At 37.3% G+C, this 16629-nt stretch overlaps 1 protein-coding gene across 3 annotated transcripts in view; it reads left to right on the forward strand.

Moving 5' to 3' along the window:
• Dd (CTD nuclear envelope phosphatase 1-like protein dullard) overlaps positions 1-16629 on the forward strand; it is a 124827-nt gene that overhangs the window by 82085 nt on the left and 26113 nt on the right. For 2 of the 3 annotated variants that reach the window (XM_090371521.1, XM_090371520.1), the window contains one exon: positions 5884-5955. In XM_090371521.1, the coding sequence (XP_090227647.1) occupies positions 5884-5955 (72 nt within the window). Of the gene's footprint in view, positions 1-5883; positions 5960-16629 lie in introns of all 3 variants that reach the window. The other variant, XM_090371522.1, reaches the window with a different exon arrangement.

Genomic DNA, 16629 nt, shown 5'->3' on the forward strand with positions numbered 1-16629 from the left:
ATGGGCTGAGAAGTGGCAACCGAAGTTTAAAATTGACAAATGCAAAGTACTGCGTATGGGTAGCAATAATCAAAGAGAAACGTACCAACTGTGTGGTACTATACTCAGTGTGGTTTAAAGTAAAAAAGACCTGGGGGTAATTGTGCAGCCAAATATGAAGTTCGCTGAGCAGTGCAGATGGGCTGCCAGGTCAGGTCATGTAGTCTTGTCAATGATATATAGGAATTTTGCTAGCAAGGACAGGGAGGTGATTATCCTGTGATACAAGGCAATGATCATGCCACACCTTGAGTACTCTGTACAGGTCTGGTGGCCTTATTTTTGGAAGGATGTAGAGCATCTGGAACGATTACAGAGAAGGTCAACGAGAAAAGCTTGAGTTCTGCAAATTGCAGCATCTGCAGACCAGGCACCTGCAAAGTGATCTGATTCAGGTGTATAAGGTCTTGAATGGTTTGGGCAAGCTTAATGCTGATGGGATTCTTCGTCTTGCTCAAATTACTCTCCATAGGGGACATAAATTCAGATTGAGAAAAGACAGTTGTAGAATAGAAGTGCGGAAATTTGCCTTCAGCCAGCAGGTAGTTGATTGGTGGAACAGACTTCCATCTTTTGTTGTGGAAGTTGATAGCCTAAATAGATTTAAGGCTGAGCTGGACTGGCATTTGGAATGAATGGAGGGGTGAAATGGGAGGGTGTTTTTTTTTTTTTTTTTTTTGGCTGATGCTGTATAACTTGCTTTCTTCCATCATTTGCCAATACTAATACTAACAATACTTACCTTTCAGTGAAAAGATAGCTACCTTGGTTAAGCAAAAGCAGCAGTCCTCAAAATGGTCCTTTTGTTCCCACCATATCATTAGAACTGTGAATGGCAATATGTTTAATTTTTCCATTTTACTATTCTCAGATTGTCACTGCACAGTATGCACAACTCATATCTGGGGGCCAAAATACAAATCCTAAGCTTTTTTGATTAGAGAATAAAATATTCTTTTGTGCTCTTTAATCACATAATCACCACAAACAATGCAGTTGCAGTTATTAACACACTGGCATTATTGATATTTCAATTCACACAATAAGTACAGTATTTCATTTGTACTTGATTAGAAACAGTTGATATCAAATTGTATATTAAATTGTGACCAATTCGCATTCCCCACAAAAATAAATAAAATAAGTCCATTGGGGGATGAGATCAAATAAAAAGTAATTAGCAGGTTTCAGAAAGAAAAAGGTAGTCAGGTTTTATGATAGAAGTTTTACTTTTTCCATTTAATAAATATAAAAATGAAAAATCATGCACATACTCTAGCATTGTAATAATGAGATTTTATCTCTCATCACTCTAAGACGGGGATTCTTAACCTGGTGCTCATGAGCACCCTTGTGCTCTTTAAAAAATAAATTTTGCTCGCTACTGATCCTAAAATGGATGCTCGTGAGCACCTTCACTGAAACTAAAAAAGATTTATATATAAATCTTTGTATTTAAAAAAAGTGCTTTCTATTTCTCAACTTTCTGAATATTCTACAAAAACCCATGCCAGTCTTCATTATAAAATCCTTTTTTTTCACCCGACACCTCAAATTCTACGAAATAGCATAGGCTCGTGTAATAATGTTGTAGAATTCAGTAGTCTACGGGTTATGCTCAGCTGTGCTGCTATTGCAATAGGTACCATATATGTAAAGTGCTGACTTTAAAGGTGATGAAAGTGTTAGAGTAAGAAATCTTTTGATTTTGTATGCAAATGCTTAAATGTATTTTCTTTTAACAGATTTAATTCAAGTTATAAAACCATTTCATAATGGATAAGTTTTTAAAATGAAACTGAAACAAATATGATGCATTAACACTACCTTCATATTCATCTGATATAGACTTACATGTTTCAGATGCAAAGAAACAAAAAATTAAAAAGTATTAATTTTAGTCTTCTTAGGAATATGATTATTTGGTAATAGATAATAGTAGTGGAACTGGTGTAATTTGCTTATTATGTCAGGCATGGTTGGCTGGCTATTGGAAGTCGAATTGTGAAAGACGTTACCAAACATGCCATAGGAATTTTCATGAAGCTTTTCCCAAATTTAGTCATATTAGAAAAGCTAAACTTCAAAAAGAAACTTCAAAGACAAAAATATTTTAAATTTAGGTCCAGCTAATAGTAGTAAAATGTTAGCCAATGAAGCTAATCAAATATAATTGCAAAGAATTATTGTCTTACTACACTAGTGATGAAATAATAAAAAATTGTGAAGTGTCATCATTAGAAGTGTTTCTAGCGTCTTACCAGAAAAACAGAAAGCTACGTTGATTAGCTCCCCCAAAAATATTCCTTTGAGTAATGGTAGTTTCAAATAGAGTTCAAAAAATGGCAGATGTAATATTCAATGAATTAGTAGGTAGAATCGAAAGTTGAGTGTTTTTTTTCACTGGCACTTGAAGAATGGACTGATCTTTCGGGCATATCACAACCAGTGTTGAATCCAGAGCATTTGCACCAGGGGTGGGAGGTACATAGTAGTATATTTTTTTATTAATATTTAATATTTGCAACATATGTATATGTTACAAACAAATCTGTATGTTTATAGTTATGCATAATATGCATAAATATAAATTTATATATATATATAAAATTTGGGGAAAAAAATTACACAAATTATAATCAAACATTCACGTACTGTATTGTAATAATCTTATTCTTCTTTGCTTTTTTCTTAGCATGTGTAGAATCAGTCACTTCATTTATTAATTTTTCCGATAACTCATTCGGGCCCTCTAAGCTTGTCTTCATGCAATCTTTCAATATTACAGTACAGATGCATATATAATAAAAAGGATATAAAATGTATTGTTTATAGGCTGCAACCAAACCATCTTGTTTGTGGTATACAAAGGAAGAATTAGCCACAAGTATACCCTTGCTGTGAAAACAAACAAAGAGAATGTGAAAACCATAAAGCAAAACTGCTGACGATTGGATTAGTGGCTGCAGACTCCCCTGAAAGCTGCAGGACACTTTATAATTGCAATTACAATAGCATCTGTCAGGAACCTATTCATGACCTGCAATCTTGTCTGCGATATACAAACAAAGAATTAGTCACAAGTAGACCATTTGTGTGAAATACTATCAAGAGATATTTCGTGTGAAAATAAAGGGAACCTGAAAACCATAAAACGAAAATGTGGACACTTGAAATAGTGGCTTTTAGTTACAATTTGTGCAGCCAGAAATAATTGCCCATTTAATTATTTTGAAAATTTCATGTCTTTTGAATTTTAATGATTTATTTTCGCTGTGTACCACCTAACAAATACCACATTAGTTGATGTGATTTTTCATGTTATGTTTATTTGACATAAATTTATTGAATTTGTGTTTTATAAAATAAAAATTACTATTTTTTCACTGGGGGGAATTTTATTCCACCAGGGGTGCAACTCACCCCTGGATTCAACACTGATCACAACTCATGTGCTTTGTTTGTTTGATTCAACATGATGGCAGCTGTGAAGAAGATTTTTTGGCCATTTTGCCACTTACTGGTCATGCAACTGGAAAACATGTATATGACACACTTATGAAATTCCTCACAGTGCACAAAATTGATCCGAGTAAACTTGTATCAATTGTTACCTATGATGCACCCTCCATGATATGTAAAAACAAAGGCCTTATTGCTTATCTTAATAGAGATTATTAAAGGATACCTAATTTTGTGTACATTATCACTGTTTGATTCATATTGAGGCCTTGTGTTCACGAATGAAAGATCAAAAAGAAATTATATGATGTCTTGAAGTCATTGTTAAAGTCATGAACCATTTTATTACTAAATAAGCAACTTCTGAAAATATTTTTGGAAGGTCTTCAAACACTGCATTCTGATCTTATTACCCATACAGAGGTTGGTTGGCTGTCATGGAAAGGTGCTCTCCAGAATTTGGAAGGTGTTTGAAGAAGTAAAAGCTTTTCTAATAGAAAGTGATAAAGAAAACCTTTTTAATGAAATTTTTACTGAAGATTTTAAGATTACACTTTCATTCATGGTTGACATCTTCGGCCATTTAAATGAGTTAAATTTGAGGCTACAGGGAAAAGATAAATTTGTGATAGCTTTATACAAGGAGATTGTTGCATTTGAGAGGAAACTGCTGGGGAGTAATTTGAATTAATGATAAATTGCAGAAATTTTGAAATCAATAACTTGGAACAAATTTTCAATCAAAATGAAGTAGCAGCTGCCGAGTTAAACTTGTTGATATGCAATTGTCTTTAGCTCTGGAATATCTTTTCCAACACATAAAACTATTTTAAATTTCTGGGCTTCTTCCAACTGCAAAAAATTTCCTTTATTATGAAGAGAAGCATTCAAAGTACTTCCTATGTTTGGATCAACATTCACGTGTGAAAGTGCTTTTTCATTAATGAACAAAATCAAAAACAAAAAAAGGACAAATTTTGACATCACATTATCTGGAAGAAAATTTGCAATTATCTGTTCATAATGGAGAAGTTAATTTTTAAGGTTTGGCATCATCTCTTCAAAGTCAAGGTAATAAACACGTAATAAATATAAGCGCCCAAAGTTTTTAATTGATAAATGTAATTCTTGTATGAGTAATACGACTAAAAAAATAAATTAAAAAATGCATTTTAATCGTTAAGCAAAAAAATTTATATTTTAATATATGGTGCTCGCACGTATTGTAAGCTGCAAAATCTTGCTCGCTTAAAGCAAAAGTGTAAGAACTCCATTCTGAAAACATTGGTTAGAAACATTTGATAGTTCTCAAAAAATGGCTTTCTCTTGTCACAAAATTGAAATTACGGCCACTTCCCGACTTATGTAAATTTTTGCCCACCATTGGAAACAAAAAAATCATGGAAACTTATTTTGCATCCCATAGGAAATAAAGTATGCCGTGCTGATTCTGCAGCTGCAGGGAAATTTTGTGATGTGTTGAAAAAAATTATTAATGAAGGCAGCTATTCAACACAGCAAATTTTTAACGTTGACAAGACTGCTCCGTATTGGGAAAAAATGCCAGATTGCACATACATTATCAAAGAGGAAAAGACGATGCCAGGTTTCGAGGCTTCAGAAGATAGGGTAATGCCTCTTGCTTGGGGCTAATGCAGCTGGAGATTACAGATTGAAACCGCTGTGTACCATTCTGGAAATCCTCATGCATTTCCATTTGAACCAGAGAGAATGGATAACATCCTCTCTTCAAGGATTGGTTTAAATGCTGTTTCATTCCAGAGGTTGAAAAATATTGTAAAGACTGGCGTTTCTTTCAAGATTTTCCTTCTATTAGATAATGCTCCTGGACATCCTACACACCTAGATGATTTCAATTTACATTTCTGCTGCCAAACACGACTTCACTCATCATATGGGTCATATATTATTCTCACATTATTTACATTATCTCATATTATTTTTGATTATAAGGTGTTTGTACTGGCATTTGTCTTAAATCTTTTTATTGTACATTTCGAAGTACACTTTTGTAATTTTTCCTGCATGTGAGATAAAAAATCGAATAAGTAATTCCATTTACATGTTTGTTGAACATTTCTTTTTTGCTTCAATCAAATTCAGTGCACATAGTTGTGCATGCTGCATTAGAATTAGGGAAATTCTGACTTAAGTAAAATTCACCTTGCATAAAGTTCTGCGGAACAAAACCCTTATGTAAGTCATGGAGTGGCTGTAGTTTCCAAATATATCATTTTAGTACTTAAAATGAAATATCTATAATTTCAGCTTCTTAGGAAATTTTAATTAAAAGACAATAATTGCATAATGTTGCAATTTAACTTACACCTTTTTAACTTGCATATTAATATTTTTTGCTAGGTAACCATAGATAGGCATCCTGTTCGATTTTTTGTCCACAAAAGGCCTCACGTGGACTATTTTCTAGATATTGTAAGTAACAACGTACATTTTCAGAATTTTTCTTGTATAATAACTTATTTCTAATTATATTAATTTTAAAATAATAATGCACTGTGTCACTTGGTTGAAACACTGGTTAAAAGACTCTTTTTGCATGAAATTTTATTTAGTGTTCTGAATTTATTGAATTGGTATATTTAGATTCAGTATTGGTATTAGCCATAAAGTCCAAGGAAGCCAGATGCATTTTGGGTACCAGTCCACACATTTGAGTTTCCTAAGCTGTCACCTCAACCACATGTGAAGGAAACTCATTTCAGTGATTAACTCACAATCTAAAGGAAAAGTTCCTACAGACTAGTCTATAAAAGCACTAGTACCAAAATGCATCTGGAGATAGTATTACTTGGAGTATTTGCCTTATAGAGAGGGGTTTAACTTCTATTACTGTGTTGAACTGTTGAATAAATCAACAGAACACCATTTGCTCTTCTTGCTGCTTATCTGCACTGCACAGAGAACTTCATGTCTACCTGTATTGTAATCCTTAAATCCCTTTTTTCATCTATTATTCTTAATTTAGATCCTCTAAGTGTCTTCTAGTTATTTTGGAATTGTTATTTCCCAAATAGTGTAAAAATCTTACATTTTGTAGTATTAAAACATAGTTTCCACTTATCTGACTCACTTATCACACTTATCTGATCCAAATTGTCCTGAAAGTTTGCTGGTTGACACTGGTCATTAGCCACTCTTATGATCTGCATATTTTTACAATATGCTATATATCATTTTGTCTGTGTTTTTGTTTTTAAGAAAATAAACAAGACTGGACCAAACACTATCTTTGACAGACCCCAAATATAACCCTAACCCATTCTGACAAGTAACTATTAATTATAGCCTCTTGTCTCATGTTGTGTAGCCATCTAATAATCCATCTAAGCTCTTACTAGTAATAATCATAAATCTGCCCTACCATGGAATATTGTTCCCACATAAGACAGGGTGACCCCAGGCTTCTAGATTCTACCCAAAAGAGAGCAGTCAGGTTAACTAATAGTTTTTTACATTCTTACTGCACTTCCTATCACACATGTTCACTTTATACTGTATGCCTTCTATTATCGATATTTTAGTGAGCCCCGCTCTGCTGAATTAACATAATTTCAGGCCAATTCAGTTAGGTGCATCAGCTAATTAATATCTATTCAATCAAACCTCACAGAACCAACTTCTCTTCTTCTTTGGAAAACCCTGTGCTTATGTATTTCCTGAGAATTACAATCTTGAGAAATCTAAGTCTAATATTTAGTATCAGTATTAGCCATATAGTGTGAGAAAGCCCTGGGCTTTTGCTTCAGCAACTAAAGAAAAAAATAATTTATTTATTTAAAATAATAATAAAACAAAATAAACTACTTATTTGACTTCCTCTTTATGTACACATCTCTCTCTCCAGCTGATCTTTGAATTTCCCCCAGCTGTCAGCTTCAACCACTAATGGAAGCAACTTATATCCGATAATTAAGAACTTATTAACTAAAAAAACTTCCTGTAATCCAATCTAAACCTCTCTCTTTCCCCCAACCATAATTTGAATTTGTGGCCCCTAGTTCTGCAGTTATTTATAACAGTGAAAATTTTTCCCTTATTTATTTCACTTTCACCTCTTAGAGCCCTGTTACACCTCAATCAGGTCTCCTCTAAGGTGACTAGTTTCCAAGCACTGTAGCCAACATATTCAGTCTTTCCTCTTGAAGATGCCCTATTACCAATCTGACCACGTGTGTTGCCCATTTTTGAACCCTTTCAAAAAGTGCAGTATCTTTTTTATTTACTTGGGCACAGTATGGAGAAGAGGCCTAAGAAAAGTGCAATCTTACAATTGTCTTATACAATGGGATTATGATTTCCTTATCTCTACAAGCAAATATACAATAAATCATCATTAGGATACCATGTACCCTTCTTTCCGCCTGTCAACACTGCTTGGAGAGCAAGTCTAACCATATCATAACCGCCGAATCTCTTTCTTCTATTATTGTTTTTAGTTCAATCCCACCAAGTAAGTTATTTTGGTGTTGCTATTTTCCATGTGTAAGATTTTGCTGCATTAAAGCATAGATGTCATTTTTTTGACTATCCCCTGAAGTCTGGGTTGTACTGAAGTTCTGCTTGGCACTGATCTTAGCATCATGATCTGTATCTTTTCATCAATGGGATACAAGGCATGATGAAAAGTAGAAGTACTAGTACCTACAGGTGGGGAATGCCACTTCTTACATTAGCCCAATTTGAAGACTAACCCTTAATCATAATCCTCTGCCTCCTGCCTGCAGACATTCTGTGATCCCTCTAAGGATTTTCTCTGTGATTCCAATGTGTATCAGCTTGTACAGTAACTTCTCATATGGGAAGAGTCAAATTTTTTTTCTGAAATCTAAGTAAACAATGTTAGAAATTAGCATTAGTAGTGGCATATGATGCAAGAAAGCAAGCCAGACAAAAAAAAACCCTTCCCATTTCACCCATCCATTCACTCCAAATGCTTGTCTAGTTCTGCCTTGAACTTATTTAAGTTGTTGACCTCCACTACAACAGATGGAAGTTTGTTCCAACTACCAACCACGTGCTGGTTGATAGTTGGAACCTGTATGCAGTGCTAAAGGCAAATTTCCGCACATCTATTCTACAATTGTCTTTCCTCAATTGGAATTTATGTTCCCTAAGGAGAATAATTTGAGCAAGAGGAAGAATCCCATCAGCATTAAGCTTGCTCAAACTATTCAAGGCCTTATACACCTGAATCAGATCACTTTGCAGGTGCCTAGTCTGCAGATGCTGCAGTTTGCAGAACTCAAGCCTTTCTTAGTAACAGCAACCCTTTGTTCCATTCACCACTCTCGTTACCCTTCTCTGTACTTGTTCCAGAAGCTCTACATCCTTCCTAAAATGAGGCCTCTAGGCAGCTTTCAAGGTGTGGCCTTATACAAGGGAACAATCACCTCCTTGTCCTTGCTAGCAAAATTCCTTTATCATTGACAAGACACTATGAGCTATTCTTGCAGCTTGTCTGCACTGCTCAGAAAACATCATATCTGGCTGCACAATTACCCACAGTTTCTTTACATTCTCCACTACCCTGAGTGTATTACCACACAGTTGGTATGTTATCTGGGGTTACTGGTACACATATGCAATACTTTACATTTGTCAATGTTAACCTTCAGTTGCCACTACTCAGCCCTACTTTTCTAGATTCTGTTATAGTAGCACACTGCCGTTACTGCCATTAATAACCCTGCCAACCTTAGTATCATCTGCAAACTTGGATATTAAGCTTGATATACCTTCATCAGTATCATTGATAAATAGCGAAAACAACAACGGGCCTAACGCTGAACCCTGGGGGGACTAATAACATAGGCCACGAAGAGCAGTGTCCATTGATTACCACTCTGTCTTCTCCCACTCAACATTCTTTTATCCAGAGCAACAACTTGCCCTTAATGCCATACTGCTCCAATTCGTACAGTAGTCTTATGTGCAGAAACGTATCAAAAGTTTTCTTGAGATCAAAGTATATGATATCAAAATTATTTTTTGTGACCACATCATAGTATCCAATCAAATTGGTCAGACAAACTTTCCCTTAACAAACCCATGCTGTTTCTGAATTATTACTGCAGTCTTGTCTAGAGATCCTGCAATGCTTCTTTAACCAGTGACGCCATTATTTTACCCAGAACAGAAGTTAAACTAACAGGTCTGTAATTACTCGTGTCACCATTTTGATCCCCCTTTATGAATTGGGGATACATTTGCACAACTCCAGTTGGTGGGGACTTCCTCTGAGTCCAAGGATGCGCTTATAATTATGGCTAAGGGTTTGCTTACTTCCTTTGCTGCCTCCTTTAATATAATTGGATAGATCCCATCAGTGCTTTTTTTGTAAAAAAATAGGTGCCGGTACTGATTCTTTACTATCAGGAAAATTGAAAATTAAAAGGATATGAAAAGTACTCTGAAATTTTTTTTTTCTGATATTGTTACTTTAGTAGTAATGTTTTTAGAATAAGAACAACAAATTAAGTATATTAACACAGTTTATTAAGCGTAAATTTATTATTCAAGTTTATAAAAAAATAAGTAAAATGTGAGTAAAATAAGTAAAAAATAATAACATGAGTAAAAATAATTTTATAATAAAGTTTTTGTAGAATATTCTTAATAAAAGTCGAGTATTTTCAATTTTACTTTTACATGCAACAAGTTTGTTATTTGGTTTTTAGGAGCATTAGCAACTAAGGTCATATTGCTCCTGGATACACGGTGGTCATTCCCTGACCTTTCCGCATCCTCCGTATTTGGTGGTCACGGGCTCAAACCACGGTCTAATCAAGAAGCGTGTGCTACGCACTGCCAGTCCTGCCCACTTGGCTACAAATGAGCCAATGCAACAAGATATGGAAAATGTAACACACTAAAGAAATCTAACTTTCAATTTTTTTTTTTTTTTTTTTTGAATAAGCCCACTGTGCGGGAAAAGGTTGGACACCACTGCAGTAGAAGGTGGGCCAGAGCCCATTGGGAATACAGCATAAACGCTCACTCTTTGGTGCCTCTGTAGCCAGGTGGGAAGGAGCAGCAGTGTGTAGCACACGCTTCTTGATTAGACCGGGGTTCGAGCCCGTCACCACCAAAATACGGAGGATGCGGAAAGGTCAGGGAATGACCACTGCATATCCCAGAGCAATATGGCCTTAGTTGCTAATGCTCCTAAAAACCAAATAACAATAAAAACAGCTCACTCTTTACCAGCGCGACTTCTCCGTGTGTGGGACAAGTGGTCGGATAGGTTTTACCAGTTACCACTAAGTTGCAGAATGGTAATCCCTTTAGCTCTCTTAATATGCGGGGCAGCACTAATTGCCTGAAGGCCGGTGCCTCCATAGCCAGGTGGGCAGGAGCAACAGTGCGTAGCACACGCTTCTTGATTAGACAAGGATTCGAGCCTGTGACCACCAAATACAGAGGATGCAGAAAGGTCAGGGAATGATCACCGCATATCCCTGGAGAAATATGGCCTTAGTTGCTAATACTCCTAAAAACCAAATAACAAACAAACAGCCTGAAGGCCAGAAATGCTAACTGTGCTTACCGAGTTAATTCGGAATATTACAAATTTCGAAGTGCACTGTATCCAAATGTCACACGTCACTGTGAATAAAGGTGCCGGTACGCCGTACTGTTCCGTACCGTCCCAAAAAAAGCACTGGATCCCATCCACCCCAGGTGCCATTTTTGTTTAACTTCAACAATTTCTCCTCCACTTTGCTCTCAGTTATTACAAAATCATTAAGCTCCCTGTTAGAATTTAATCAGTTTCTGTCCTCCACTTCCCTAAACAATTCCTCTTGTGCGAATGTAGATGCAAATACTCATTCAGTTTGGCAGCTATCTAAGCAGTATCACCAACAGTCGACCTATCGATATCAAGTTGACCAATCTGATTCAGCCCCTTCCTTCTAGAGTTTACATAAGTAAAGAAGTCTTTGCTGATTTTCTTTGCATCCTATGCCGAAGATTTCTCGTAATCTGCCTTTCCTTGCCTAACGTCCTTTGTGACTTGATTACAGACTAGCTTATATCTACCATAGGCTTCTGTGTCACCTGATAATTTATACAGGGTGTCTCAAAAATATTGGTACAAACGTTTACAGGAGGTAGGTAACATCTAAAGGAATGTGAATCGCATAGGAACCCATAACCGGAAATATCACGGGAAAGTAGTAGTAGCAGAGGCACAGGAAGCAGAAATGACACAAGACAGTAATTAGTGGCAAATATTTATTTGACATAAAATATTAACAATGGAGTATGAGATGGATGCATTTCATGATGTTACAACAGATGCTCGAAGGTTCCACCATGAGACGCGATGCATGCGTGACACCGACACAGCATGGATTGGCGGACGCAGTCAAACATAACCTGGAGTTTCTTTGACAGTAGCAGCAGCACAGACGAATCTCGCCACGAGATCCGTTTCCGTCTCCACAGGCGATTCATACACGATGGATTTGAGGGCCCCCCCACAGAAAGAAATCAAGGCTCGATAAATCAGGTGAGTGTGGGAGCCAGGCAACGGGTCCACCACGGCCAATCCATCAACGCCCAAAACGCCTGTTCAAATGGTCGCAAACACACCTTCCTTAATGGGCAGGCACCCCGTCATGTTGAAACCACATGTTGCGTCTCACATTTGTTGGAACATCGTCAAGTAACCCTGGTAGAACTTGTTCAAGAAAGATCCGATATTTAGCGGAGTTCATGCGGGATGGTAACGGGTATGGGCCGACTAAGCAGTCACCGACCGTACCTGCCCATACATTTATTGCGAAGCGATGTTGTGCCGCATGGGGGCACACACTGTGTGGGTTGTCGTGAGCCCACGCATGAGCATTGTGCTGATTGAATAAGCCTTCCCGAGTGAAATAAGCCTCATCCGTGAACAAAACATAGGCTGGAAAATTCAAGTCTTGAACACTTTCTTGGAGAAACCACTGTGCAAAAGCCACACGCACAGGGTGATCTTGGGGGAGCAGTAACTGAACCTTTGGAGATGAAAGGGGTGTAAGGAATTGTCGTGCCAGATGCTGTACACTGCAACGAGACACTTTTAAGACAGAGGCAATTGCACATGTGCTGGTAGTAGGATTATTCTTGATGGCATTCAACACACTTTCTTCCATGGCGGGAGTTCGCGTCGAACGTGGTCTGCCCGCACTACTCCTGTTACCTCTAAATGACTCATAATCGCACAAATTTTGATGCACATGTGCAAACAAACGGTGGTCCGGTACATGTCTGTCTGGGAAGTGTTCTCCATAAATTCGTTGAGCAGCTCGTCCATTGCCCTCTGCTAATCCATAGACTAGGTGCATGTCTGCCAGCTCACAGTTCGTATATCCATGCATGCTCTTCATACGGCGACTACTGCTTGAATGAGTAAACCAGAAATTTTCCCTCTCGCGAACTGATGAACACCGTCGTCTACCGACTTACGGTGACGTTTCCGGTTATGGGTTCCTATGCGATTTACATTCCTTTAGATGTTACCTACCTTCCCTAAACGTTTGTACCAATATTTTTGAGACACCCTGTATATATTCCATGCATTTTTCTTCTCTGCCAATAGCCCATCCAGCTCATGAGTGACTATCCACATATTCATGTTTGGCTAACCAAGTTAGTTAAACATGATTTTCCCTATACAAAACTGTGTTGTTTCATTCAGAATTCCATTTCTGTCTAACTGATCGTGTATTGCATTCTTGATCATTGCCTTCGATAACTTCCCTACCTCTGAAGCCAGACTGACCAGTCAGTAGTTATCCACTTCACTTTTAGAACTTCCTTTATGTGTAGACAATACACAATCACTTCTGCAGTACATTCCAGGAACCTTACTTGCTTTTAGTCTCAAATGTTTTACTAATAAGTAATCTGAGATTTCAGTATCGCTAATTTTATGCTTTCCAAATACGTTCATAGTTTCTCTTCACAAAGTGTGAAGAGAAACTGGGCCCAATGGACTTTCTTTTGTAAAAATTGATGCAAAGTAGCTGTTCATTTCATAAGCAACATTTTAGATTTTGTTTTAAAAAAGTAAGTAAAATTCAAAGTTGCCATTACAGAAATTATCCACGTATCTCCTGGAATTGTTCGCATATCCCATGGGATCTGCAGAACACACTGATCTAGTTGATTTAATTTTGTTCCGCATGGTGAGTTCTCTCCAACTTGCTAATCCATTCCATTGCACCTAGAAGCTCTCATCATAATAATCACAATCTTCTGGCCTTTTTATTATTCCCACTCTCATTATACCTTTGCTTCGAGCCATTCAAAATCACACAGATTCTAGGCTAGCATGCTTAACTTCTGAATCTGGAAAAGCTTTTATCATGCTCAGGCTGCTTTTGATAAGAAGCATGACCCCATCACCCCTCCTTATCTTCCCTATCCTTCGTACAGTGCTGGGTTCAATAGTTTCTGTCTGTTTTCTGTTTCTGTATTTATTATTATTTATTGTTTTCTGTATTTATTAATGAAATGATATTGATGAAGGTATATCAAGTTTAATGTCTAAGTTTCCAGATGGTACAAATGTTGGCAGAGTGGTTAATGACAATAGCTACTGCAACAAGATCTAAAAAAGTTAGACAAATGGGCTGGAAAATGGCAGTTGAAGGTTAACACTTAAAAGGGAGCACTGCACCCCATGATGTTCTCTGAGCAGTGCAAACAGTCTGCTAGAACAGTTCATGGGCTTTGTCAGTAATATACAGGAAACACCTTGCTAGCATGGATAAGGATATACCGTATTTCCCCATGTATAAGATGCACCTTTTTTCGAAAAATTTGGGGTCTAAAAACTGGGTGTGTCTTATACAGTGGTTGTAGATTTTTTTTACTTGCATTTCCCGCTTTTTCGCGCTTGTTGTCTTTGCGCTCATTGTTTCGCACTTGTTACTGGTATATTAGGTTACGTTTTGCCCAGAAAAGATTTTCGTACAGTGCTGAATTCAAGTTAAAAGTGATGTGATTTGCAAAAGTGAATGGAAATCGTGCTGCTGAACGTAAGTTTGGTCCTCCTCCAACTGAGAAAACAATCCGAGACTGGCTACGGGAAGAAGAAACCCTACTGAAAACGCCACGGCAGAAGAAGGCCATTAGAGGCAAGTCAGCAAAATGGCCTGATTTAGAGAGGGAATTGAAGATATGGATTGAGGAGCAAAGGGCAATTGGAATTCCTGTATCCACAAAGATGGTTCAGCTTGAGGCAAGAATTGCTGATGAAAAAGAAGTTACTAATTTCAAAGGAGGACACAATTGGTGGTTCAGGTTCATTAAACGGAATGGACTAAGTGCGTACACGCACCAGACTTGCCCAAAATATGCCTGAAAGCTATGAGCAGAAAGTCCTTGAATTTCATCGTTTTGTCATTCAATGTCGGAAGATACATCAGTTTGAGCTGGGACAGATTGCAGATATGGACAAAGTCCCCCTTCAATTTGATGTCCCAAGTAACAGAACTGTTGATAAGAAGGGGGTGAAAACTGTAACTGTGAAGACAAATGGACATGAAAAGAGCCATTATACAGTTGTTCTAGCTTGTTGTGCGGACGGAACCAACCTTCTATGCCGATTTTCAAACGCAAAACAATGCCAAAAGAAGACATTCCTCGAGGAGTGGTTTTCCATATTCACGACAAGGGTTGGATGGATCGGGATGGGATGAAGATCTGGTTTCAGAAAGTTTGGAGCAGGAGACCAGGTGGGTTCTTATGCAAACCTGCCCTATTGGTGCTTGATCAGTTCAGGGCACACATAACAAAAAATACAAAGAAGATTGCTGCAGAGCAAAAAACAAAACTTGCCGTCATACCTGGAGGCTTGACATCCCAGCTCCAACCACTTGATGTCAGCATTAACAAACCCTTCAAAGCTGCCATGAGAGACGAATGGAACCAATGGATGAAGTCTTCTGGGGACAATTTGACACCAGCAGGAAGAGTGAAGAAACCAACTATAGGAGAAGTTTGTACCTGGGTGAAAAGATCCTGGGATAATATCAAGATTGAGATCGTTGTCAAGTCATTTAAGAAGTGTGGCATTTCAAATGCCATAGATGGAACTGAGGACGAGGCAATATATGAAGACAGTGATTCGTCATCAGACACAGATGAGGACAAGCTAATGGATGGGAGTTTTGACAGTGATGAGTTGTATGAATTTTATGATGAATAAAACTTGAGTTCAATAACTTTGTAATACATTTTTTTTTAAATTTCGGGCCCCAAAATTAAGGTGCGTCTTATACATGGGGAAATACGGTAGATCTGCTGAAATAGGTGTAGAGGAGGGCAACAAGATTGTTGAGAGGAACAAAAAGATGCTCTTACCAAGAAAGGCATCAGTTCTGCAAATTGCAGCAATGGAGACTAGGCACCTGCAAGGTAATCTGATTGAAGTGTTTAAGGTTTTGAATAGATTGAGAAAGCTCAATGATGCCGATGGCATTCTTCCTCTTGCTCAGACTATATATGCATACATAAGGGAACACAAATTCAAATTGAGGAAGGATTGTTGCAGGATAGATATGCAAAGTTTGCCTTCAGCCACTGTTGATTGTTGGAACAAACTTTTTTTGATCTGTTGTTGAAAGTGGGTAGTTTGAATAAATTCGTGGAAATACTAGACAAATCCATTGGAAGACATGGACAGGTGATGTGGGATGGGTTTTTTTTTTTTTTTTTTTGCTGGTGCTGTATAGCTTGCCAACTGGTCAACAGCTAAAATGTTTTGGTAATAAAATTAAGTCAATTTTGACTAATATTAATATGCTAAATATGAATATAACAGTTAAAATGGATTATTGGCTCTAGTTTTGATGTTCTATACATGTCAGTTTCAGCTTGTTTTTGCTCGATTTTTGGGGGAAATTGAGCCTTGAGTCACACTGTTTCCTGTCTATCCCTGTCAGTCAGTCTGAGCCAGGCATCTGACCGTGCTATACTTGTTATTTGCGACTGAGCAAAAACTTAAAATTTAGCAATGCTCCATAAGTATGGATAATTTTTGTTATGTTTGTGGTGAAGTGACATTTGCATCACAGAAGCATGCCATTACTC

The sequence above is a fragment of the Mastigoproctus giganteus genome, chromosome 4 (genome assembly GCF_048544385.1).
Source record: "Mastigoproctus giganteus isolate SK-2022 chromosome 4, ASM4854438v1, whole genome shotgun sequence".
NCBI classification, from domain to species: Eukaryota; Metazoa; Arthropoda; class Arachnida; order Uropygi; family Thelyphonidae; genus Mastigoproctus; species Mastigoproctus giganteus.